Source organism: Crocuta crocuta, unplaced genomic scaffold (genome assembly GCF_008692635.1).
Source record: "Crocuta crocuta isolate KB4526 unplaced genomic scaffold, BGI_CrCroc_1.0 scaffold95, whole genome shotgun sequence".
NCBI lineage: Eukaryota > Metazoa > Chordata > Mammalia > Carnivora > Hyaenidae > Crocuta > Crocuta crocuta.
Genome location: NW_027530971.1, coordinates 3,568,112 through 3,594,752, shown reverse-complemented (window position 1 = coordinate 3,594,752; position 26,641 = coordinate 3,568,112). Strand labels below are relative to the sequence as shown.

Genomic DNA, 26,641 nt, shown 5'->3' with positions numbered 1-26,641 from the left:
GACAAATTAGGTTTAACTAGTTGGGTTAGAATTGTTTGTAATTTCAGGGTTGGTGTTTTTTTTTAATGTTTCATTATTATTTTTTATTATTTCTGAGAGAGAGAGAGAGACCGCATGAGCAGGGGAGGGTCAGAGAGAGAGGGAGACACAGGATCTGAAGCAGGCTCCAGGCTCTGTTTTGTCGGCACAGAGCCCGACGTGGGGCTCAAACCCATGAACCGTGAGATCATGACCTGAGCTGAAGTTGGACGCTTTACCAACTGAGCCACCCAGGTGCCCCTGTAATTTCAGTTTTGTTTCTTTGCAGGAATGTGTCCTTGGTCTGACTGATAGGTGTCGCTTTTTCATCAATGACACTGAGGTATCAAGGCTGGGTTTAGTGTTGGATCCTTTTTATTGTTGGCTCCAAGAAATAAAGCTAACTTTCCCCTTTACCTTACTGTAGGTTGCTTCAAATATCACATCATTTGCTGTATATGGTGAATTTTTGTTGTTGACAACCCATTCCCATACCTGCCAGTGTTTTTGCTTGAGTGATGCTTCGTTTAACAGTAAGTGTTCAGTGTGTAAGTTAGAAAACAGTCCCTTTTCTAATATTTTCTGTCCTTTGAAGTCTTGATGACTTTAAAGTTCACCACTTAATCTGACTTTTTATCACAGAGTCCTAGACTGTGAGAAAACCTTTAGAGTTCATATACTTAGCCCCTAATCATAGCACAATATCTCAGTTCAGTATTCTACACCAGTTAAGAAAGACTTCCAGAGAAAGAGATCTTTCCTGAACCAGAACATTGTAAAATTAAACAAAACCCTTTTTAGGAGTATATAACTAATGCAGTGTTGTACTTTGAGTTACTATGTAGATACAGACTGGCTCTCACTTCTTTGTAATCTTCCTTTGCTCACTGTGGCCACCCTCCATTGTATATCTGAAAGACTCCATCTTGTGGTTTATAGGAAATTGTCCCAGTTTTTCCTGAATTCCACATATGCCTTCCCCTTACTGTGTGTGTGTTTTCTTATTCTAGAAAACTTCCCCTTGTTTCTTTGCTTCCAACTTGAAAACTGGGACCCTTTCACAGATGTGATTATAGTGTACTGATAATGCAAATAGAGAAGCTGCCCAGTCCTCCCTATGTTTTCTAACTCATTTGAGAAGCTCTGTGTGTGAATATGCACAAGGGCTCTGTGAAAGAGAGGGCAAGTTCCCGGAATGAGGTTGTTTGTTAGGAAGGCTACCAGTCTTGTGGCTGAGTGGGAGAGCAAAGGGGTATGGTTGTTAGTTGCTTTCTTCTAGTTTGGAGGATATGTTCCGTTTCGACTGCAGTTAATGGAACATGGCTTGTCGTGACAGTGATTCTTATGGCTTAGCCAGTGGTGTCTTTAGCATTACATGCAGGTCTGAGCAACAGCCACGTGTCTAAAGGGGAATCTGTGCGGAAGGTGGAGAGGGGTTCACGTATTGTTACTGTTGTGCCCCAGGACACCAAGCTTATATTACAGGTAAGCTCATTTTTCTGGCTATTCTTCTGATTGTCTTAGACCTCTTACACTTGTAATAATTTACCATAGGCCATTCTTTGCTCAGTTGTTTGCTAGCTTTATACAAAGGGGTGTTGGTACAGGTGTGCCCAGCAAGTCTGAAGGGGAAGCTTCTCTTGGAAGTCAAATAAATATTGAGCACAGCTAGATTCTGCCGGAAGTGTGGTCATTTTATAGTATTGTGGTAGTTCTCGGTGAAGAGATGAGTTAGGTGAAGTAACGTATCCTGGGTATTTAAATTTTTTCTGTTAAATTAAAAACATTATCGTTCTGATTTATTTTAAGATGCCAAGGGGAAACTTGGAAGTTGTTCATCATCGAGCTCTGGTTTTAGCTCAGATTCGGAAGTGGCTGGACAAGTAAGAACCATGTATATGACTAGTTTGCTTGTTGTTAGAACTTATGTGTGAAGATAATAAGTATTCTATTAAAGGTTTTAAAACTTAAAAGTATGAAATTACACATCTTCAGATTCTCAGAAGCTTTTTTTCCCCCTACACTTTGATTTTAATATTATGTGGTCTGATAAATATTCCTAGTAGGGAGAATCATGAGACTCATCATACAAGACAGGGATTCCTAGCCTGAGGGGATCCATATGGGTTTTAGATGACCCGTGAACCCAGGGAAATTGTGCACCAAACTGTCTGTGTGTATTTATTCAGGCAGGAGGCCTAAGGCTCTGGGCAGATGTACAGAGGGGCCTATGACCCAAAAATGCCTAAGCCACTATTGTGAAGGAAATGATTCATTGTCTGAATTTATTTCGGGGAAACTTTATATGAGGAAGACCTTTACTAACATTTTGTTAAAAGAGAAAGTAGACCTAAGTTCTGTGATGATTTTTCTGTCATGTGTATGTGGGGATGTCGTCCTCAGACTGCCATGGTGGCTAAGTTAAGTGAAGAAGGTAAGTGAAGCTGATACCTGAGTTTTTAGTCTGTGAGTTGAGAGTGGAAATCCAGCGGTAGTTGTTTGGCATTTGGACTGTAATCTAATTAAAACTGGTTTGTATCATAATGAAAACATGTTGGATTGGGGATCTTTGTAAAATGACATGTCTATTCATTATGTCTTTTCACAGACTTATGTTTAAAGAAGCATTTGAATGCATGAGAAAACTGAGAATTAATCTTAATCTGATCCATGACCATAACCCAAAGGTAACTTTCTGAATTGGATATTACCTCTAGCTTACTTAAGACTTGAACTGATGTGATTGGAACTAAAATTTTTTACCCTTTTTTTTTCTTTGGGTAGGTATTTCTTGAAAATGTGGAAACCTTCATAAGACAAATAGATTCTGTAAATTATATCAATTTGTTTTTCACAGAATTGAAGTAAGTATTTTGAATAATTTATGAGTATCATATTCATAAGTTATCTCATTTTGGAAATCAGACAAATAGCTACAGGAGAAATATTAACTTTCTGTTTAGTGTTTTTTTTTTTTTTTATCACTGTAACTCTAACATGCCACTTAGAATAGATTTTTGCTCTTTTCCTTTTTAAAAATAGCTTATTTAAAACTAAGACTCACTATGTTCTTTAGAATTATAATTAACTGTTTTTAAGTGTATATATATACTATTTGTCCTATGAAATTAAAGTCAAATGGTCTGCTTTTCTGTAATGACTTTTTTCCAACTTTAAAAACTCTAAACATACAAGAAAAGTTGAGATGTCCAGCGAGCATCCTATACCCTCACCTAGATTCTGCAGTTGGTATTTTCCTATATTTGCTTTAACATGATCTACCATCTGTCCATCTGTCATTCACCTTTTTTAAGGCAAATTAAAAAATCTTTTTTAATGTTTTTAATTATTTTTGAGAGAGAGAGAATGAGTGAGGGAGGCAGAGAGAGGGAGACACAGAATCTGAAGCAGGCTCCAGGCTCTGAGCTGTCAGCACAGAGCCCGATATGGGGCTTGAACTTGTGGTCTGCGAGATCATGACCTGAACTGAAGTCGAATGCTTAACGGACTGAGCCACCCAGGTGCCCCAGGGCAAATTTTAAGTTAATTATAGACATCAGTCCACTTTATGTCTCAATATGTCACTTTATATAACGCTGATTAGAGTGCATTCTCTGCATACAGGGTAACCCCAGCAGGTCAGATTCATGTGTGATGAAATGGACAGATCATAAGTGTACCGTCTAGGGAATTCTGACCAGCGTGTAGTTCCATGTAATGCAAACCTCTGTCAAGATAGAGAACATTTTCTTCATCTCAGAAGTTCTTCCAGACCTCTTGTCAGTCGGTCCCATCCCTACCTCCTAGGCAACCACTCTTCTGGGAGTTTCACCATAGATGGGTTTTGCCTATTGAAGAACTTAATACAAGTGGAATCATATAGTATTTTTTCTTCTTTGTAAGTTAAGCTGCTTTCACTCGGCATGTTACCTTGAGAGTCCCCCGTGTTTTTGCTGGTATCACTAGTTGATCCATGTGGTGTGCTGTAGCGCAAATACACTACAGCCTGTTTATTTGTTCCTCTGTAGTTGGACACCTGGTCTGTACCCACTTAGGGGCTAATGTGAATATAATACCACTGTACAAGGTTTTCGGGACATGTTTTCATTTCTGTTTGTTTCTTTATTTTCCGTCTAATGTGAGTATAACGAAACTGTTCTGCAGAAGCCATTTTTATTATCTCATCAGGATACCCGAGTATATGTAAGTCATTTGGTAGAGAGGACACATGTTCAGTTAGTGACCTTTTAATAATTTGTTCTTAGGGAAGAAGATGTTACGAAGACCATGTACCCTCCACCAGTTACCAGCACTGCCCAGCTGGCCAAGGATCCTGATGGGAAAAAAGTAGACCTGATCTGCGATGCTCTGAGAGCAGCCATGGAGAACATAAACCCTCACAAGTGTGTGTGCTGTCATTAGTTGGCGTCTTTTAAGGCCCAGATGTGTACTATTGTCCCTATGCAGAGACTCAGAATGTCCTTCATTCTGCTCATTCTGGTGTTCTTCACTCACTACCTCAGGTACTGCCTGTCCATACTCACCTCTCATGTGAAGAAAACAACCCCAGAACTGGAAATTGTGCTGCAGAAGGTACACGAGCTTCAAGGTAGAGACCCTTTCACGCATGGTGTTTAACAGGACCCCAGGGGTTCACCAGGCTTCCAGGCTTCTGGAGATCTCACTAACAACAGTTCAGTGCCACATCACAGATTTGATATGTGACTTTTTGGACATTTGAAGACCTGTGTCAGTTTCTTTGAGCACTGCCCTACAAAGCATGTACAAAAGAAGTCATATGGTGTCCAGTTTGGTCCAGAAATTTTGTTACTTTGTCTTTTTGGTTATGTTGCTAGATGCATGGGTTTTTTTCCCCACATGGCTCTGTTCTATCTTGTTTTCTTACACTCTGACAGGCAATGCTTCGCCTATTGCCGATGCCGTGAGTGCTGAAGAGGCCCTGAAGTATTTGCTGCTTCTGGTAGATGTTAATGAATTATATGATCATTCTCTTGGGACGTATGACTTTGATTTGGTCCTCATGGTGGCTGAGAAGTCACAGAAGGTAAGTGGAGTTTCCACTTTAACATGCTTTTGGTTCTTGTTTATGTAATCATGGTGGTATGAAACCCTGTCTGTCCTGATGGTGCAGTATCTTGTCTGATGCTAACACTGCATGTACAAGCCTAGAGGCGGATCTGTGAGTTTGCAGGGCTCACACTCCTAAGCCTCATTCTGTATCATAGTTCTGGGCTTATCAAAGTGATTTGGATGCTAGGTTGAACAAGTGAAATAAAGTGACTTCATTATCTGTAAGAGTATGGTCATGTGTGTGAACAAATTCTCTTATAAAAGGAATAGAGCAAATGGCTCCTATTCCAATCCAGTTCCTTGTTGCCTAGCTGTTTTTCCCAGTGGAAAGTGGGAACATGGAGAATGGAAAGGTTTGTGGCCTCTTGTCCCACCTTAGCTTGCTCTAGTAGAAAAGTTGGGGCACCTCTGGTTTATACATTAAAAGAAATTTTTTTTAATGTTTATTTATTTTTGAGAGAGAGAGCATGAGCAAGGGAGGGGCAGAAAAAGAGAGGGAGACACAGAATCCGAAGCAGGCTCCAGGCTCTGAGCTGTCCGCACAGAGCCTGATGCAGGGCTCAGACTTGGGAACGGTGAGATCATGACCTAGGTCAAAGTTGGACGCTTAACCAGCTGAGCCACCCAGGTGCCTCTGTACAGTTTTTAACCTGTTTTTTGCAGCATTAGCTTCATCCTGTCATTCCTCTCTTCACTCTTGCCAGAGTGACCTTTGCCCAAAGGAAATTTTGATCTTTCACTGTTTGGCTTATAATCCTTCATGGGCGCTCCCCATTGCCATAGAATACAGTTCACAAGCCGTGGTACTGCTTAACACCACCCCCACCGACCCCCACCCTGGATATGGTGCCTGTGCTCATCTCTTGATGTTGTTACTTTCTCTAAATCTGCAGAGGGGAGGTGATGCTTTTGTCCCCACAGCCACCACATGGCTTTGCAGGTAGCATTATTTCTGCTTGCCGTAGGTCTGTGGGCTTTCACCACTCTCACCCCTCCATTCACCAGGCTAATTCTCATTCACCTAAGGCAAAGGATGCCAAAGTAGCATTGTCCCAGTAATCCATTCTTGCCTTGCCCACCACCCAGGGACTGGAAGACATGGGCCTCATGTGCTTCCACTGTACCCAGTGCCTACCCTTCCCTGCATATCATTCTAGCTCCTCTACTAGATTGTAGGTTTCCTGAGGTTAGGGGTTTGTTGTATTTTTTATATATAGTGAATTCTTACTAAATGTTTGTTGATTGAATACTTCGGCCTGTAGTTGTGCTTTGTATTACATGCATGAGTATTTAATTATTTTTTTTCTTGTTTTTTTTTTTTTTTCCTGTATACTTAGTGTATATTTAACCTGTCTGCCCAGTGAAATTGCATTAAGAACAGGGAGCATCTGATTTTTAGAAAGAACAATTTTCAGGGCATAGCACAAAGCTACAGATAATCAGTGCTAATAAAATCCTGGTTGGCAGGGCCTTAGAGTTTTGTGTTTAACTTAGTACAATTTTACCTTTGTTTTAAAACTTGCAGAGGGAGGGCACGAAATGTCATTCACAGAGCTCTGAGTGTAATGCTTTCCACTTCCAGAGACATTTGGACGCATTTGTTGAATATTTTCTAGGTTAGAACCGTGTTTTCCTTATTAGCCTAGAAAATAAATGATTGTTGTGAGACTACATGAGAATTCTTCATCATTAGTCTCATTGTAAACAAATAATGCCTATATATATGTCAAAGCATTTTTGCCAAAACTTGTTTTATGAAGTTTCATTTGATCTATTATACAATATATAATTAATATATCAACATAGCACATATTTTAAAAATTATATAGCTTTGGGTTTATTGATATAATTGTTATGTATTATTTGTATTCTTGTAAATGAATGTAATTATAAGCAATAAAGGTCTCTTATTGGGTTTTTGTTTTTTGTTTTTTGAGGATCCCAAAGAATATCTTCCATTTCTTAATACACTTAAGAAAATGGAAACTAATTATCAGCGGTTCACCATAGACAAATACTTGAAGCGATATGAAAAAGCCATTGGGCACCTCAGCAAATGTGGTAAGTGTGAGGATTAGTAGGTTTATTTCTGCTTCAGACCTTCTTTGGAGCTAGGCAGGGTTTAAGTTAAAGTGTTAGCTTAGACGTAGACATAAATGGATTTCAGTTTCCACTCCTGAAACCGAAATATGGTTACATGTGTGCATCTTATTTTATCATATGTTCTAAAAAGCTGAAAGCAAAGCAAATGAATTTTAATGAACTGGAGGAGCTCCCTAACTAAAAATATAGAGCAGATCCTTTTTGGGTTAAGGATGATCACCCCGTAAACTCATTTCAGTATCTCGGGATGGAAATTGGTTGATAGTGCGCTCTTCTCCCACGGTATTTGCAGACACCTGAGGGAAGCGGGGCTTGTCTGGAGTGAGCAGCCATGCCTGCTGGCAGCTCCCAGAGGGACGCACTTGTAGTTGGTAGTGACGGGTAGGACAGACACATGCCAGTTTTGCTTCATCCCACCCCTGTCCCACGCTGGAGCTGCTGACTTCAGCAGTTGCGGCTCTTTCCCGAGAGCTAGGATGGGGAGTTATTTGGGTGTTATTAAGTGTCCTTGGACAGTCTGATTGAGCTGGGCTGGGATAGGACTCAGGCATCTGTATGGTTGATAAGCTCCCCAGGGGATTCCAGTGGAGGAGGGTGAGAAAACACAAGGTTGGGTCATTTATCAGGGGTGTGTATAAATTCCTTTTGAGTAGAACTCAGTGCGTCTCACACCTTACATCTGCCATGGTGCTTTGCTATAATTAAAATTCTTTGATCCTGTTCTCCTGATACTCTGATTCTGCAGATCTTACAAAGGTCCCTTGTTAACTTTGTTTAAGGACCAGTGGTATAAATGAAATTTGTTATGCTTGCAAAGTCTTAAACTTGTGTGCATGAATCTTACTCCTCAGGACCTGAATACTTCCCAGAGTGCTTAAACTTAATAAAAGATAAAAACTTGTATAAGGAATCTCTGAAGTTATTTCCATCAGACTCGCAGCAGTACAAGGTGAGTGGTGTGCGAAATGAGGCTCTTTTGGTGATGCGCCTTAGCTGGAAAGGGTGTAAGGATCCTAAGTCTGTAACACCCTTCTTGGTTTCAAGGTTTATCTTGAAACAAGTTAGCCTCACCTTGAACTCTTATCCGGGAGAATGGCCCTGACCTGCTCCTGTTCTGAAGAAGCTGCCCAGGCTGGAAGCCTAGGCCTCGCCCCCCATTTCTCATCATGAATACCACTTGATGAATGGCAGCTTCTCCATAGGGTTCCCTGCTTCCGTCCCACCCCTTGCTCCAGCCCAGCCTTGCAATCACATGACTGATCATCCTGAAAGGTGTAGATCTTTCTCAGATAGCGTAGGATAAAGGGATAAAGTTTGGTTATTTGTCTAAATGAACATCCATTTAGATTTTCTTATATGCCAGATACTTTGCTAAATGAATTATATGAGTCTCGTAACAGCTCGATAGGGTGAGCAGATGCAGAACCAACTTGCCTTAGGACCTGGAGTGTCAAGCTGCCGAACTGAGCCCGGAGCCTATGCCAGTGACCACTGCTCAATCCTTGCCACCCTCAGGCCATGTGCACGTGGTCCGCAGATTGCCTGTGTCTCTACGATCTGGTTCCTGCCTGTTTCGTTAGCATTGGCTGCCTCTTCCAGGCCTCTCCCTGCCCCTTTGTTTAGCCCCAGTTGTCCTTCAGCTCTCAGATCTCCTCTGCCAAAAAGCCATACTGGGCGAGGTGCCCCACACCGAGCTCCCAGAGCACCTTCTTCTCACTTCAGTGGCGGCACGTAACAAACGGCTGATGCACTGATTTGTCTCCCCAGCTGACCATGGGCTGCTTAAAGGCAGAGGCTTCGTGTCGTATTCCTCTTTGTGTCCCTGCCTGCATGGAGCCCAGGATAGAGAATTTGGCCAGTGGCTGCCTCTTTGCTTGTATTTTCATTCTCTCTTCCTCCGTCTGGTTTTCTATCTTGTCCAGTCACACCAGCCTTCTTGCTCTTCCTTCCTAGGTATTGCATCCACATTCCTGCCTGATGGCCATGGTGCCTTCTATAGCCCTCGGCCTGAATACTCTCCTGGAACCCTTCACATGGCGTATTCTCCTCACAGCCCTCCTCACAGTGTAGAAATAGCACTGTCTACACTCTGTCTCTTTAGCACTATGTCACAGACTGTATTGTGTTTATAATCCTTTCCCTGTCGCAATGAGAAAGAATGAAATCTGGCCATGTGTAGCAACATGGATGGACCTTGAGGGTGTTATGCTGAGCAAAATAAGTCAGGCAGAGAAGGACAAATGTCACATGTTTGCACGTATAGGAGGATTAGGAGGAACTTAACTGAAGACCATGGGGGAGAAGAAGGGGGGAAATGGTGGGGGAAAGGGAGAGAGGCAAACCATGAGAGACTCTTGAATGCTGAGAACAAACTGAGGACTGATGGATGTGGGGGGGAGGGGGGAGATGGGCATGGAGGAGGGCACTTGTGGGGATGAGCACTGGGTGTTATATGGAAACCAATTTGACAATAAACTGTTTGTAAAATTAAAAAAAAAAAAAGATGGAGGAAAAAGAAAAATAATCCTCTCCCTGTTGCCACGAGAGTGGAAACTTGATGGTGGTTCCTGTTAGTGTTTGGTGTCTTGCTTCTTTTTATTTTTTGCATCGCCGTGTGAGTCCCACTGCCGTGAATAGTACTCAGTAATTATTTGTTGAGTGAACACATGGTACGTCCTCATTAAGGAAGAATGATCGAATTCTCTAATTAGCCACAGGATTTTCATAAGGAATTCAAGAGATTTTCCAATGTAATTGAAGCAGCCTCCATCGGAGGTTAAAAACTGGCCGTCACCTTTCCTTACCAACCCTATGTCTCCTCTTGCCATAGGAGATCAGCATTGCTTATGGGGAACACCTGATGCAGGAGCACTCCTATGAGCCAGCCGGGCTCGTCTTTGCCCGCTGTGGTGCCCACGAGAAAGCTCTCAGTGCCTTTCTGGCGAGTGGCAGCTGGCAGCAAGCTCTGTGCATGGCAGCCCAGCTTAACTGGACCGAAGACCAGCTGGCGAGCCTCAGCAGAACTCTGGCCGGTAAACATGGTGGTTTAGGCTCTCTAAAATGACTACTTACCCGAAGGTTTTTTGTTTCTTCTCTCTTTGGCAATTTTGCAAGTAAATTTAGGGCAGCATACCTTGAGACAGTCTCATGTTCACTAATAACAATTGACTAGATAATTTAGAATGGTTAAGTGAGAGTCCTGAAACATTGGTGTAATAAAGACAGCTTCTGTCTTCTCTCACGTAACGACTGAGACAGTCTTCCGCTGTGTGGCTCTGTCATCTTGGGCAGCTGGTTGTAGATGGATTTTCTCCATATCTGCATTCCAGTCCTTAGGAAGGGCAGAAAGCTAGAGCCATAGAGAATACTCTGAGTTGGAAATGATCTCAAAGTTACACCATTACTGCTGTTCCATCTCATTCGCCAAACCTTACATCACACAGCCACACCTAGCAGAGTAGCTGCGCAGCCATGGGCCCTATGAGAAGGTGAACGTGAGTTTTGGGGTGGGGCCCTTCAGTTATAGACGGTAGATTGTTGGGAATAAGAATAGCATTTTTCAGAAATGAGGTGAAAGAAGAGGCTAAATGTGGAAGCATTCTGAGAGCAGAGGCAGGTTAGCTGGGTCAGGGTCTAGGGATTGTCTGATCCAGACGGAGGCTCCACCAGAGTGTGACTTGTTTGAGTGGCAGAGAGCTTCAGGACCACCTGCCTGGGAGGCGAGGTGAAAAGGGACCCTGTCCTCTCAGCTGTGCTTGAAGTAAGAGACAGGTATATTTTCACCTCCCGTTTTAAGAGTTTTAAAAATACTTTTATGGTTTTTAAAAAAAAAAGTGCAGTCCTGAAAAAATTCCAGATTAAATCCTATTAAATATATGTACATATCCTCCTTAGTTATTTGCATTATTTTTTTTTTCTTGTGGTCATAAAAATGGGCAAGGTTATCACTTTTCTTTTTCTGGCATTTTCTGGTAGTTAGATCTATAGGCTCTTCTATAAGCCCTCTCAGTTTCCTTGGTGAACTCTTTATTTTTTGAGAATTCCCTATATTAGGCCTATTAAGTATTCATTCTGGCTCCGTTGTTACTTCTGCCTTAGAAACTTAGGTTTTGATAGTTTATACCTTCCAGCGCTGTTCTTAGGATCTATTATTTTTTCTTACATTCTTTACAACTCTAAGTTTTCTATTTGTCTTGCCTTATGGTTTACACCAAGTTCTCACACATGTGTAGCAAAAAAGGTAGGGGAGTCAATGGTCAAAGGTTTTTCAGAAATTTTATAAGGTGGAGCCACTTCATGTGCACTTGAACTTAGGCAGTTTGCGCAAGAAAAGAAAGATAGCTGTTTAAATTGTGGAGATGATTCTACCTGTTTCTGTCAGGGATGATGTGCATGGGAGTTTGCGTGCAGGGATGATGTACATGGGAGACATGATTCTGCCAACCCTGTGGTCAGCTCCAGGTTGGTGTGCCTCTTGCAGCAGGGTCATCTCAGCTGTGCCAAGGGACTCAAGGATCTAAAGACACTCCATGACCCCTAAGCCCGCTACCTTCATCTTTGCTCAACCAAGGCACAGCAGTCTCTTCCTGATTGAGGAAGAATTGGATGAGGGAGAGATGCTAGGCCAGTCTCCCATACGTGTGCCTTTGTAGGCGTTTTTCATGGCTAATTTTGAGTATACGTGATTTTCACGTTTCCTGCTAAATTTAGATTGTAACTGCCATTTAAGATAAGACTCCATGGTATTCCTGCCTACTTCCTGACAAGTTCACAATGTCGTTTGATACAGAATACAGATATATTAGTGAACCATTTCAGCAAAGGAATCTGTAGCTTTGTTTTCCTCAATGCTTCACAGACTTTCTTGACCCTAGAGTGTTGTTGTTGTTTGGTAGTGCCTTTTATTATTCTACGGAGCAGTCTTAGGGAACACTTTGGAAATGCTGTTTTAAAACAGTTCTGTTTGAATGTGGAGCTCAGTCTCCAATTTGTGTGGGGCTATTTTTATTTAAAAAGGACCTCCAAAAACTATTTCAACTTGAGCTTTGGTAATACTGTTCTTAGCAAGCCATCTGTGGTCAGATGTTTATTGTCTTTGCAGGAAAGCTGGTTGAGCAGAGGAAGTATGGTGATGCAGCCACAGTCTTGGAACAGTATGCCCAGGTAACCTCAGTTCCTCCCTTCTTTTTTTTTTTTTTTTTTTTTTAAAGAGAAAGAGACAGCACACACATGAGCAGGGGAGGGGCAGAGAGAGAGACAGTCCTAAGCAGGCTCCACATTCAGCACAGAGCCCGGCGTGGGGCTCAATCCCACTAATTTGGGATTATGATCTGAGCCAGTATCAAAGAGTCAGATGCTCAATCGACTGAGCCACCCAGATGCTTCTCAGTTCCTCCTTTCTTAAACCACCCCATCAACAGGCAAGGTCTTCCTGTTTGTACACCACTGCTATGAAAATTAATGGAACTCAGGGTAATTAGGAAGTCCAGAGACAGTGTTTACTCTGCAGGTCTTCCATCTTGCTGACCTGACTTAGAAATCTAAATTTAGGGGTGCCTGGGTGGCTCAGTTGGTTGAGCCTCTGACTTCACCTCGTCACGATCTCACAATTTGTGTGTTCGGGCTCCACATTGGGGTCTCTGCAGGTCTTCTATCTTGCTGACCTGACTTAGAAATCTAAATTTAGGGGTGCCTGGGTGGCTCAGTTGGTTGAGCCTCCGACTTCACCTCGTCACGATCTCACAATTTGTGTGTTCGGGCTCCGCATTGGGGTCTGTGCTGACAGCTTAGAGCCTGGAGCCTGTTTCGGATTCTGCATCTCCTTCTTTCTCTGCCCCTCCCCAACTTGCTCTCTGTCTCTCTCTTAAAAAATTAAATAAACGTTAAAAAAATTTTTTTAAATCTAAATTTAATAGACCTCTAGATAATTAGTTTTTTAAAAATTTTTTTACTGTTTATTTTTGAGAGAGAGGGAGAGACAGAGCATGAGCATGGGAGGGGCAGAGAGAGAGGGAGACACAGAATCAAAAGCAGGCTCCAGGCTCTCAGCTGTCAGCATAGAGCCCAACGTGGGGCTTGAACGCACGGACCACGAGGTCATGATCTGAGCTGAAGTCAGATGCTTAACCAACTGAGCCACCCCAGTGCCCCAGATAATTAGTTATCTAAATAATAAGTTCTGTGAGGTAAAATACCGATGAATTCTACTGTAATAGGCACTAGTGGTTTGATCCTGGCAGAAAGTACTAAATTAAACCTCAAGGGAGTTGTTCTTTTTATGTTAATTTGCCAAGTAAAAACAGTGAGAAGGGACCATTCTAAAACAAAGAGATTAAACTTCAGATACTTTTTTGACTTTTACAACCATTCTTTCTTTTGGAGGTGTCTTTTATCTCAGCTTGATGGGTTCCAGATTTCTAACAGATTATAAAGATTTCAAAAACTATACCAGTTTTTGAAAAAACTGTAGGATTTATTATGAAAATAATAAAACTATGCACTGACACTGGCCATGGACTAACAGGATGTAGGTACACACATGACACCAGGGATTACTGCCTTCTAGAGTTTTGGCCTTTGACAAGGAGTACTGTTTTTTACAGTTGTTACTAGTGGGCACATTTGTATAACTTAATTGTGCTTTTAAAATACCTGAATGCCTTTCATGTAATAATGGTGAGTGAGAGAAGATCAGTAAAATTTGATATCATTAGATCCTGGCAGGAAATTATGTTGGATGACTGAGCTGAAAACATCAGTGAATAAACTATGCATAATAATGAGGCTAGAGTAGAAAGATACACTACCTACAGTGGTTAATTAAGTGAATAAGATGCCACCATCTTTTTTTTTCTTCTGTAAATGAAGATTTTAATTCATACTTCTGTTTAATTTATAACTCGTATATTTTTAATATTTTAACTCGTTTAATTAATAACTCGTATATAATTAATATTTTTAATTGGATACACTTCACATATAATAAAATTTACCAATTTAAAATTAACAGTGGGATGAGTTGTGACAAATGCTTACAGCTACGTAACGCTACTGCAGCCACGGTAGTAGAATGTTTCCAGCCCCCCGGAAAGTTCTCTGCTTCCCCTTGTGTAGTCAGTCTTCTCCCTGTGCTCTCCGTACTCTCTTACCAACCACTGATATGCTTTCTATCGTTATAGTTTTGCTTTTTCTAGAGTTGTATATAAATGGGACCATCTGGTATGTGATCTTTTAGTCTGGCTTCTTTCACTCACATAACGCTTTTGTTTTCTAACATTTCTTTTTGATTCTTCCTTAGAATTTCCGTCTCTCTGCTTACATTCCCCATCTGTTCCTGCATGTTGTCTACTGTTTCATTAGAGCCTTTAACATACTAACCATACTCATTTTTTCTTTTTCAAATTGAAATATAACATACAGTGTCAGAGTAGTTTCAGGTATCATCGCACTTACTTTAAATCCCTGGCCTCATAATTTCAATATCCCTGCCCTATCTGAGTCTTGTTCCGATGCCTGCTCTGGCACTTCAAACTGTGTTTTGTCCTTTTTGTATCTTTTGTAGAAAGCCTGCCGTGGTATCCTAGCTAAAAGGAAATTCAGTCAATAGGCCTTTAGTGGCGTGGTGATAAGATGTGGGGGTAGAAGTGTTCTGCAGCCCTATGATTAAGTCTCAGTATTTTATTGAGCCTGTGTCCGTGGACTGTGAACTTCACCAGCACTTCTTAGATTTTTCACTCCTTAGGTAGAACAGCATGGCCAGGGGGAGCGGGAGTTTTATTTCTCTTCCCTCCCTGGTAAATTCCACTTTAGTTAGGTTCTGGCAAAATGGTTTCTCTTGACCTTGTTAAGAGCAGCATGCTCTGGGTATATTCAAAATGACATCATTTTTGTTTTTGCCAGAAGCAGAATTCCATCTGATACTCACTGTGAGACCCTAGTAGGGCTCGTGGAGGTAAAAACTCACAGAAATGTAAGAGCCTCCCTGAGTCTGGATGTCCGTAGGTAGAGTTTTCAGCTCTGGCCTCATCCGCAGTGATCCTTCAGCCATCGGTCACTTACGGTTTAGATGTTCCCACCCCAGTACTGGTTCTGGTAGAGAACCCAGACTTGTGGGTCTCTGTTCTGTTTTGTCAAGTTGTAATTCTCTGTGTCTGCCTGTCTGTCTCTCCAGTTTTAGGGGCAGCAGTTTGCCCTGTGACCTCAGTTCTCCAGTCTAAGGAGAGTTGTTGATTTTCACTTTGTTCAGGTTTTTACTTGTTAGGATAGAGGATTTCTTCCAGGTTCCTCGTGTGTTGAGCTGGGAGCTGGAAGCCATATAATGCTGTTGAAAGTCATCCATATTATAATGTGCATCTGTGCATTCCTTTCTATTTCAGTGAATGGTATTTTGTTGTAAGAACAGGTCATAATTTGTGGCTTCATCCACAAGTTGGTGTACATTTGGATTGTTTTCAGTTTAAGGCTAGAGTAAAGCGGCTGTGAACAGTCTGGTACCAGTCTTCATGATGACAGATGTTTTCATTTCACTTGGGTAAATACCTGCATGGGAATGCTGGTCACATGGGGAGTGGGTGGGTGGCTCTGTGAGGAGCTGCAGAGCTTCCCTGCAGTGGCTCCATCGTTGTGTGTCCCTGCCAGTGATGTGTGAGTGCCCGTGTGAGTACTTACCCAGCTGGGTGTATCACATATCAGGGGATACATGACAAATTACCCCAAAACTTAGTTTAAAATGACAAACACTCATTATTTCTTTCTATGTGTCAAGAATCTGGGTGGGGCTTAGGGCCTCTGGCTCAGGGTCATTCACAAGGCTACAGTCAAGGTGTTGGGCAGAGCTGGAGTCAGCGTAATATTTGACTGGTATTTCTCTCCCACTTCCCAATTTTTTGTTGCTAGTAAACAAATACAGTGTTTTGTTTTGTTTTTTGGCTTTAAATATCCTATAACCTTGCTGAATTTATTTTTTAGTTCTAGGAATGTTGGGCTAAATTTTCAAAGATTTCTTATGTTAACAAGCATGGTTTCTGTGAATAAAGATAGTTTCATATCTTTTCAATTTGTATGCCTTTATATTTTTTCTAGCCTTTCTGCATTAATAGAACTTCCAGTACAGTGTTGAATAGAAGCAATAAGAGTGAATAAATATCCTTGCTTTTCTCCTGATAGTAGTGGTGTGGGGGATTCAGTCTTTCAGCATTAAGCTTGATGTGTGCTACTGTTTTTTAAATAGATGTGAGAACCTGGTAGGGCTTTTGGAGTTGACAGACCGTAGCCTATGGGCAGAATCTAGCTGGCTACCTGTTTTTACAACTGAAGTTGTACTGGAACGTAGCCACATGTATTTGTTTACATATTTTCTATGGCCGCTTTTGTAACTACAACCAGAGTTGAAGAGTTGTGACAGAGATGGTCTAGCCCATGAAGCCTAAAATATTTGTTGTCTTAGCCTTTTACAGAAAAATTTGCCTGTCCTTGCCTTCTTGGGTTGAGGAAATTCCCTTCTAGTCTTGGTTCTGAGTTTTTATTGTGAGTGGATATTGAATTTTTCAAATACATTTTCAATAAAGTTATATTTGTTTTGTTTTAGACCGGTGCTAGGGTGAATTAGATTGATTTTAGAATGTTAAATTAATCTTGCATTTCTGGGTTAAACCCATGTTGCTCATAATGTATTCTTCTTTTTCATTATTGGTGGATTCGGTTTCCTAAAATGTTCTTGAGGGTTTTTGTATTTGTCTATGAGAGATATCGGTTTAATGTTTTTTTGTTATGTCCAGAATATGTAAAGAACTCTTACAACTTAACCACAAAAAGACAATCCATTTTAAAAATGGCCAAAAGACTTGAATAGATATTTCTCTGAAGAAAATTTACAAATGGCCAACAAGCAAGCACTTAAAAAGATGTTCAGCATCATTGTTCATTAAGGAAATGCAAGTCAAAACCATAAAACTCATTAGAATAGCTTTAATTTAATTTAATTTAATTTTTTTAAATATTTTTATTTACTTCTAGGAGTGAGAGAGAGAGACAGCATGAGCAGGGGAGGGTCAGAGAGAGAGGGAGGTACAGACTCTGAAATAGGCTCCAGGCTCTGAGCTGGCAGTCAGCACAGAGCCCGGCGCGGGGCTCGAACCCACGAACCGCGAGATCATGACCTAAGCGAAAGTCGGACGCTTAACCGACTAAGCCACCCAGGTGCCCCAGAATAGCTTTAATTTTAAAAAAATGCAAAGTTGGAAGGATGTAGAGAATTGAGAACTCTTGTACATTGCTGGTGAGAATGTAAAATGGCGTAGCCACCATAGAAAACAGTTTGATGGTTCCTTAAAGTGTTAAACATAGATTACTATATAACCCAACAGTTCCACTCCTAAGTATATATACTCAGGAGAAATGGAAACATATGTCCACCATAAAACTTGTATGCAAATGCTCATAACAGCATTTTTTATAATAAACAAAAGGAAGAAACAATACAAATGTCCATCAATGGCAGATAGATAAATTGTGAGATATACACTCACAACATTTATACACACACAGTAGAATATTATTCAGTCAAAAAAGGAATGAAAAATGGATGGATGCTTCAATTTGGGTAAACCTTGAAAACATCATGGTAAGTGAAATGAACCAGATATAAAAGGAAAAATGTGGTGGAATTCTACTTCTGTGCGGCACCGAGCATAGTGAGAGTCACAGAGACAGAAAGTGTGATGGTTGCCTGAAGCTGGGGGAGAGGAGCAGGGGAAGCTACTGTCTGGTGGGTTTACAGGTTCAGTTTTGCAAGACGAAAAACATTCCAGAGATGGATAGTGGGGATGGTTTCACAGCAGTGTGAATTTACTGTATACTGCTGGGCTTTATAGTAAAAAGTGGTGAAATGGTAAAGTGTATGTCGTTTTTCTATAATCAAAAATTAATTTAAAGAAAAGAACAAAGAACTGATACATGCTGCAACTTGGGTAAATCTTGAAGACATTATGCTGACTGAAAGAAGCCAGACACAAAAGATCACCGATTGTATGGTTTCTGTTATATATCCCGAGGGGGCAAATCCAGAGAAAGGGCACATTAGAGGCTACTGGGGGGTGTAGGGAGCAGAAGACGGAAATGTCTTTATGGGGTAGTTACATAACATTATGAATACAGTAAATGCCATCCCATTGTACACTTTAAAGGGACTGTCATGTGACTGTCACCTTGCGAAAACACCTTTCTCTTTTTTTCTGTCTCCCCCTCTCCCTGAGTCAGGCAACAAATCCCCCTGCTGTGTCCTGTGGTATAGGCCTGTTTGTGTGGCATATACATTGGGTCTGGGAAGAAAATACTTATTTTTAATAATTTTAATTAAAAATATAGTAGTGTGCATGTATGTAGATTATTTACAATGCTGAAAGTAGATATAAGAAAATAACAAAGATCATTCCTACCACCCAGGAGGTTGCTATTCTTCCCTCCTATTTCTGATTCTTCTTAGAGTGCTAGCTGTACACACACACACATTTTTAACCAAAATCAAATTACACTGTGGTGTTTTTAAATTTGCTGTGTTTGGACATGATCTTCATCTTTCCATGTTAGCACATTTTACTTATTGAACAGTTAAAATTCGAGTTCCCTCAGTGGTTCTGAAATTGTTTACAGTAGATTGATCCATAGGTTCCAGTCTAGGATCGTGTATTGCATTATGCATCTTATGTCCCATAAATCTCTTTCAATCTAATGTATACCCACACCCTCTCTTTTTATGACAGTGATTACTGGAGGAAACCCAGCGAATTGTTGTAAATATTTCATCTTTTTAAAATGTGTTTTATTTCACTCATTTCCATTTTCACAAACTTCTAGTTATAAAATCATGGAAAAGAAAAGTATGGCATAGGGAATATAATCAATAATATAATAATGTGTGGTGACAGATAGGACTGTACTTAACCGTAGTGAGCATTGAGTAATGTACAGAATTATCAAATCACTCTGTTACACACCTGAAACTCCTATAGCATTGTGTGTCAACTATACTTCAATAGTAAAAAGATAAACGTGAATTGTACATATAAAAATATTTTGTTTTATATACTTTATATTAAGTACGAAACTGGTACATGCTCAAAAATTTTTACTGGTAAGGCTACAAGCATCAAAAATGTTTAAAGACTTAGGATATGCGGGTGTTTATTACACTCATTATTACACACATTTTTCAATTTCCTGTTTGAAGTTTTTAAAAATAAAAGTTGGGGGAAAAATAAACATCAAAGAGCAAAAGATAGAAGTTTACTATTCTAGGGGCGCCTGGGTGGCTCAATCAGTTAAGTGTCCGACTTTGGCTCAGGTCATGATCTCACGGTTTGTGGGTTCGAGCCCCGCATCGGGTTCTGTGCTGGCAGCTCAGAACCTGGGGCCTGGTTCAGATTCAGTGTCTCCCTCTCTCTCTGCCCCTCCCCGACTCATGCTCTGTTTCTCTCTGTCTCAAAAATCAATAAAAACTATTAAAAAATTAAGATAGAAGACTTAAAAAAAAAAGTTTACTATTCTAGTTTACCATTTATTTGAAGTGTGAACTTGTTAACTCTGGAGCCCCCCCCGCCCCCTAAACCTGCTGAATCAAAGTGGGTCGTGTAGCTGGGGCGATGGGCATTTCTGTCAGACCTCTCTGGTGGTTTTGATGCTGAGGGAGGTAGGGAGCGGAGACCATGTGTTTTGTGGTTATTTCCAGAATCTACACCGCCCCCCACTCCTTAGTCTTTTGCATCAGTATTTATTTATTGAGCAGCTACTCTGAGCTAGACATGCTACCAGGGACTAGGCTGGATGGGCAGAGAGGCCACTCTGTCGGCAGTTTGTCCTGGCGGCATCTGCTCCATTTACCTGTAATCTTCCTTGGTTTTTCCTTGTCAGGATTATGAAGAAGCTGTGCTCTTGTTATTAGAAGGAGCTGCCTGGGAAGAAGCTCTGAGACTGGTAAGAAAACCTTTAAAATCATCACTGTGTTAGGTGTTTAGAGTGAGAGTGCTGGGGAGGGTGACAGCTAGAATCCCTGGTCGTTTGAGGCTGGTGAAATTAAGTAAAAATAGTTTAGGTTCTTGGTCTAAGGATAAATAGTATTTTAAAAACTATTTAAAAAATTTATTCTTGATGTTTTGAACTTACCAGTTTTTTAAATGTGAAATATTACTGATTTTTACTGAAGTGAATTGAATATTCGTTAGCTGCCTTGTAGAAGCCTGCTGCTCTTGAAAATGCCCTGGTGACCTCTGAAAGTGATCCATTTCCTTCCAGGTATCTTAACTCTCCAGTGACTTGCAGTTTTCTTGCCTGAAATTACTGTATTTTTCCTTTTAGGTGTGCAAATACAACAGACCCGATATCATAGAAACCAATGTAAAGCCTTCCATTTTAGAAGGTAAGGGTTATATCTTAGAATTCCACATTTGGAAGTGTGGAGGTACGGAAGAGCAAAAGAACAGTACTCCCTCTGTAAGGACTTCCTTTAATCATGTGTTACATAGAGGTTATCAAAACTCTCCACTGGATGTAATACTTACTTTTCTTTCTTTTTTTTACATTATTTTAATGTTTTATTTATTTCTAGGAGAGAGAGAGAGAGAGAGACAGCGTGAGCAGGGGAGGGTCAGAGAGAGAGGGAGTCACAGACTCTGAAACAGGCTCCAGGCTCTGAGCTGGCAGTCAGCACAGAGCCCGACGCAGGGCTCAAACCCACAAACCGCGAGATCATGACCTAAGCGAAAGTCAGACGCTTAACTGACTAAGCCACCCAGGCGTCCTTAATACTTACTTTTCTGACCAGGATTTTTAAACATGCTGAACTGTTAAATGGTAGTATATAAAATATTTAAATGTTAAAAACACATGATATGAATAAGAATCTTCATATTTGGAAATAGTTGGTAAAATGGAATATGAAGTAGACATTAGATAATAGTATTTTGTCGGGCCAATTTCCTGCATTTTATAATTGTATTGTGGTCATATTAGATAGTGTCCTTTTTTTTTTTTTTAAGTTTATTTATTTTGAGAGAAAAAGAGTGTGTGCACAAGCAGGGGAAGGGCAGAGAGAGGGAGAGAAGAGAATCCCAAGCAGACTCAATGCTGTCAGCACAGAGCCCGACGCCAGGCTGACTCATGAACCGTGAGATCATGACTTGAGCCGAAACCAAGAGTTGAATGCTTAACCGAGTAAGCCCTACCCAGGTGCCCTGATAATGTCCGTATTCTTAACAGAGAGATGCTGAGGTATTTAGGAGGGAAGGATCATATCTGCAACCTACTCTCAAAATGTTCCACAAAAATAGTAGTTGAGTGTATGAATGGAGAGAAACAGGAAGCCCAAAATATGGCTAAGTGTTAACAGTTGGTAAATCGCAGTGAAGGGTATAGCTGTACATTAAACATGAGTTTTACCAGTTCTAGAATACTCAGGTGGTCGCTGTGACTCCTTAAAAGCAAAGTGGAAAAGAAAGGCATCATTCTGTCTTAACAAATTTCGGGGAGTAGGAGTTGGTTCTAAGCCCTCCATTTGTAGCACAGTCTGCCCTGTGAGTAAGATCTGGCCTTTCTGACATGTACACGTATTCACGTTTGCCCTGCCTGCATCCTCCTCCCCCTCCTCATTAACACCGTGGGAGGATTCTTTTCCTATTGTTCACATAGGTATCTCTACCTGAGATACCTGGTTACTGAAAGCTTCTGTCCTTGCCCTCTGGCAGTCCATCTAGCCAGCTCTTAAACTTGGATTTTCTCCCCTAATGAGCACCTAGAAAAATGGCGACAGTTCATCTGCATAGGCCTAATGCCTATATTTAGGAAACGTTTCAGTGACTGCTTATTTTTATTAACAACTTCCTGTATACTCCTTTTCTTTGCTAGTCTTCTCTTGGGTTAGAAACCTAGTCTTTGTTCAGGTGATTTTATCAATTTAGTGGCAGAGGTTCCAGGATGATGTTGATGAACTCTAAGAGAAGTCTCCATGTTTAGCTTACTCTCCAAAAACAGTGCAGTTTCTCATTAAGGAAAAAATCTTGCTTGGAAAACCTAGTAACTTGTTTCTTTTTGTTAAATTCTAACTCCCTCACTGCCCTCCTCTAGTTCTTTTTCTGTGCTTAAACATCCTGCTCAAATTATTTTCCATCTGCACTCCTAGCGCAGAAAAATTATATGGCACTTCTGGAGTCTCAGACAGCCACATTCAGTCGCCATAAACAACGTTTATTGGTGGTTCGAGAGCTCAAGGAGCAAGCACAGCAGGTGAACCTGGGTGAGTACATGACGACGTTGGTGCTTGGGTGTGGTGGGGACACGTCACACCTCATCTTAGCTGCTCGTTGTGCCTCCTGCAGTGTGATTACTGTGCCTGGGGACATCTGAGGCCTCTGAAAAACCCCTTAGGGGCTGTGTGTACCTGTGTTTGTGTGTGTAGGGGAGGCCTGAGGGACATAGCCAAGCATGAATGGAAACCCTCTGCCACATGTGTCCTCCACCCCTACGAAGCAGAGTAGCCAACTTCTCTGTTTTACAAAATGAACTTCCTAGTCTTCAGAGGTTCCTTTGCTTTGAAAAAAAAAAAAAGAAGAAGAAAAAATAAGGAGTTTGGTACTGTATATACTAATAATAACTGTATTGAATATTATCTCATTTTACTTTGAAATCTGCTTTATGACAATTGTCATACATCCTCAGATATGCCCTGGTTACCTACAGTCCACTTGTCCCACTAAGGTAAACTCACATTAGCAGGGAGTTTTCATTCTGCATCTGGTTCTACTCTTCTAGATGATGAGGTGCCCCAGGGTCAAGATTCAGACCTCTTCTCTGAAACTAGCAGTGTCCTGAGTGGCAGTGACTTGAGTGGCAGATATTCCCATAGCAACTCGAGGATATCAGCGTACGTATCATTTTTATTCAGCATATTGACCATGCCCTGGGTGTATGGAGAAAGAGCAAGTAAGTAGGTCAGTTTTTCATCAGGACAGTGCAGGGGAGAGAAAGGACACTTCTCAAGGCCAGAATACAGCTGTGCAAGTACTCTTCCCACATCCCACATATCTAAGAAAGTAAACTTGGCGTTGAAATGTTTTCTGAATGGATCAAGAAAATGTGGTTTATCTGTACAATGGAATACTACATGGCAATGAGAAAGAATGAAATCTGGCCATTTGTAGCAACATGGATGGAACTTGAGGGTGTTATTCTGAGTGAAAGAAGTCAGGCAGAGAAGGACAGATACCATATGTTTGCACGTATAGGAGGATGAGGAGGAACTTAACTGAGGACCATGGGGAGGAGAAGGGGAAAAATAATTTGGAAGAGAGAGGGAGGCAAACCATGAGAGACTCTTGAATGCTGAGAACAAACTGAGGGCTGATGGGGGTAGGGGGAGTGAATGGGGGTGATGGGCATGGAGGAGGGCACTTGTGGGGATGAGCACTGGGTGTTACATGGAAACCAACTTGACAATAAACTATTAAAAAAAAAAAAGAAATGTTTTCTGCTGTAGCTTCTTGGACTGTATGTTTGCTCATGCCCACAAAGCTCTTAAACTGGATACTCAATTTTTATGACATCTGATTTCATTCATTTAACAAATACTAGGTGACTAGAATGTGTAAGCACTGAAAAAATTAAAAGGTTATAAAGAAAAAAACATTCAGGCATCTTCAGTTCAAAGTCAGGATTAGAAGAAGTTACAAACATAAAACAAGTCATCACACTTACGTAGTGTAGCAGCTGATCAGAAAGAACACCCATGTGCTAGTGTATTAGACGTTAGCAAAAAACTTTTAAGGAGATACGGGTTATAAGTGCTTTATAGTCATCCTTGGGAAGCGTAAAATAATGCAGGATTGTGTATTTGAAGTGAATCATGCTTTAGGAATTCAGAATGGAGATTTTTGAGGTTATGATCAGAAATTGCTAGAGAGGTAACTAGAAACTGGATGAGAGACAGGCGGCATAATTAAAAACCTCTTAGCAGGAAAGATATGGGACTCATTTTATTGCATTCAAATTCAACGTGCTATGTCTGTGTCCCCTGATTAAAATTTTTACTTTGTTGCTTTTAAATTTGTTTTTTGTTAGAGAATTCAAGTTGGTTGTTTTTCTCTTCGTTGTTCTAGCTCTTATTATAAGATATAACCTCATTTTACTCTGTATTTTAATCAAAATTTTAAGGCCAGATACTACCTTTTAGGGGTTTCCTTATTACTTCCTACCTATAAGACTTGCTTCTCCCAGTTTTATTTTAGGTGTCACTTAAACACCTCATCACCATTTTCTTCCAAATATACATAGCGTCTCTAGACTCTCTGGGTTCCTAGGGTGTTGGTGGCCAACAGGTACATTCATTTTAATCTGTGCAGCACGGGATTTATAACCTCTCTCTGATTTCTAACAGGCGATCATCTAAGAATCGCCGCAAAGCGGAGCGGAAGAAGCACAGCCTCAAAGAAGGGAGTCCACTAGAGGATGTGGCCCTTTTGGAGACACTGACTGAAATTGTACAGAGCACTGAAAAATTGAAAGGTATATTCTCAATATTAATGATTCTTGCCACACGGAAAAGTAAGTGGATAGCACAGACTTTAGTAAATATTAAAGTAAGATTTTCCCAACTTGAAGAAAGACAAAAATTGTCAGCAGGAAGTATCATGTCAGGGCACATTCCTGAACCACGCTCAGCTGGTAACATAGGAGCCTTCCTCCATGGGCTCCACGCTCCCAGGCTGGGGTAAAGGATTGAGAAGAAGACACTGCTTCCTGCTTGGGTCCAGTGTGTCCCTTTTTCTTTTTATAGTAGATATGTTGAATTATTCCAGGATTTGGGAAGAAGGAGGAAAATGTGCGAGATGGCAGCTATTAAATATTAAATTATTATTTAAGTTATTAAATATTAAATTATTATTAAATATTAAATATTTGTTGATTGGGAAAGCAACTAGGTTGGTTCTAGCAATGGAGCTGGGGACCCAAGTTACCACTTTCTCAAATTTCTTCTTTCTAGATGAAGTATACCAGATTTTAAAGGTGCTCTTTCTGTTTGAGTTTGATGAGCAAGGAAGGGAATTACAAAAGGCCTTTGAAGATACTCTCCAGCTAATGGAAAGGTCACTTCCAGAAATTTGGACTCTCACCCACCAACAGAATTCAGCTACGCCTGTAAGTTTCCTTCAGAGACAGAATGTGCGTTTTTAAAAAATCAATTTCAAGCTTGTTATATTCACACAATCTCTTAAAAGTCAAAGCAAAAGAGGGGCGCTTGGGTGGCTTAGTCGGTTAAGCGTCCAACTTTCGCTTAGGTCATGATCTCGCGGTTCGTGGGTTCGAGCCCCGCGTCGGGTTCTGTGCTGACTGCCAGCTCAGAGCCTGGAGCCTGTTTCAGAGTCTGTGACTCCCTCTCTCTCTGACCCTCCCCTGCTCATGCTGTCTCTCTCTCTCTCTCTCCTAGAAATAAATAAAAACATTTAAAAAAAGTCAAAGCAAACGATTTTCTTTTATATTATATTAGAAACATACCATAGTTAAATTATCTTAGGCTTATGTTCAAGCTGTCAGTAAGAAGATTTTCTATTCGAGCACACCTTGACCTAGGTTAAGTCTGCTTTTATTTCTCCTTTCTGCGTGAAGCAGTGGTCGTGGAGAAGATGGTAAGTCAGACTGTTGCCCCCTGCCTTCAGTGAGAGTGGGGTAGGGAGGGGGGAGGTAAGGCCAGAGTTGGCCTCTTCACCTCCCTGTTCAGACTTTGGATGGGATCAGAATTTTTTAAAGTAACCCAGACAATTGCTTTCTCCTTTGTTTTACAGAAAATTTGACTTGTCACTTCTACTCTATTGTCATGAGGAGCTTTGCTACTTATGTTTAAGGCAGTTGTGTCCTATCAAGAACTCTCACATATTATCATCTATTGGTTACACCTCTGCTCAGTCTCTCACACCTCAGACCTGTTGTTAAGAGTTTCTGTTTTGACTCAGAAAGGTTGGTGTGTCAAGCATGGTCCAGTAAGGAAAACCACCACAGCCGTTACTTTAACAGAGAATTTAATACGTGGAATTGGTTGAACAAGTATTAGAGGACTGAAGAGCCAAAAACTGAACACAGAGAAGGAACATGAGATGCAACTGTGAGGGAGCAAAGAAGAGTTGGGGTTATGACAATTTAGAAGTTTGGAGGTGGGGCACTGCTGAGCTAGCTCTCGACCCTTTGAGAAGGGGGTGCCAGCCACCTGCTGCTGATACTTTTGTGGGAGCATGATGGCTCTAAGTGTATAGAAATAAACTGGAATCAACAGCTGCTGCCAGGGTAAAGAGCTGCTGTTGCATGAAAGCAAGGGAATGAAGGAGCACATTCCTTTTTTTTTCTTTTGGAGAGAGAGAGAGAGAGAGAGAGAGCAAGCAAGCAGGGGAGGGGC

General features: G+C 41.0%; 1 protein-coding gene across 1 annotated transcript in view; it reads left to right on the top strand.

Moving 5' to 3' along the window:
- ELP1 (elongator acetyltransferase complex subunit 1) overlaps positions 1 to 26,641 on the top strand; it is a 59,429-nt gene that overhangs the window by 26,241 nt on the left and 6,547 nt on the right. The window contains exons 17-35 of the mRNA XM_077769839.1: positions 308 to 361; positions 446 to 551; positions 1,388 to 1,503; positions 1,828 to 1,901; positions 2,627 to 2,705; positions 2,803 to 2,882; positions 4,284 to 4,421; positions 4,542 to 4,627; positions 4,935 to 5,083; positions 7,047 to 7,170; positions 8,064 to 8,161; positions 10,043 to 10,244; positions 12,314 to 12,375; positions 20,119 to 20,181; positions 20,563 to 20,623; positions 22,382 to 22,495; positions 23,011 to 23,122; positions 24,632 to 24,759; positions 25,238 to 25,392. Of these exons, the coding sequence (XP_077625965.1) occupies positions 308 to 361; positions 446 to 551; positions 1,388 to 1,503; positions 1,828 to 1,901; positions 2,627 to 2,705; positions 2,803 to 2,882; positions 4,284 to 4,421; positions 4,542 to 4,627; positions 4,935 to 5,083; positions 7,047 to 7,170; positions 8,064 to 8,161; positions 10,043 to 10,244; positions 12,314 to 12,375; positions 20,119 to 20,181; positions 20,563 to 20,623; positions 22,382 to 22,495; positions 23,011 to 23,122; positions 24,632 to 24,759; positions 25,238 to 25,392 (2,001 nt within the window). The remainder of the gene's footprint in view (positions 1 to 307; positions 362 to 445; positions 552 to 1,387; positions 1,504 to 1,827; positions 1,902 to 2,626; positions 2,706 to 2,802; positions 2,883 to 4,283; positions 4,422 to 4,541; positions 4,628 to 4,934; positions 5,084 to 7,046; positions 7,171 to 8,063; positions 8,162 to 10,042; positions 10,245 to 12,313; positions 12,376 to 20,118; positions 20,182 to 20,562; positions 20,624 to 22,381; positions 22,496 to 23,010; positions 23,123 to 24,631; positions 24,760 to 25,237; positions 25,393 to 26,641) is intronic.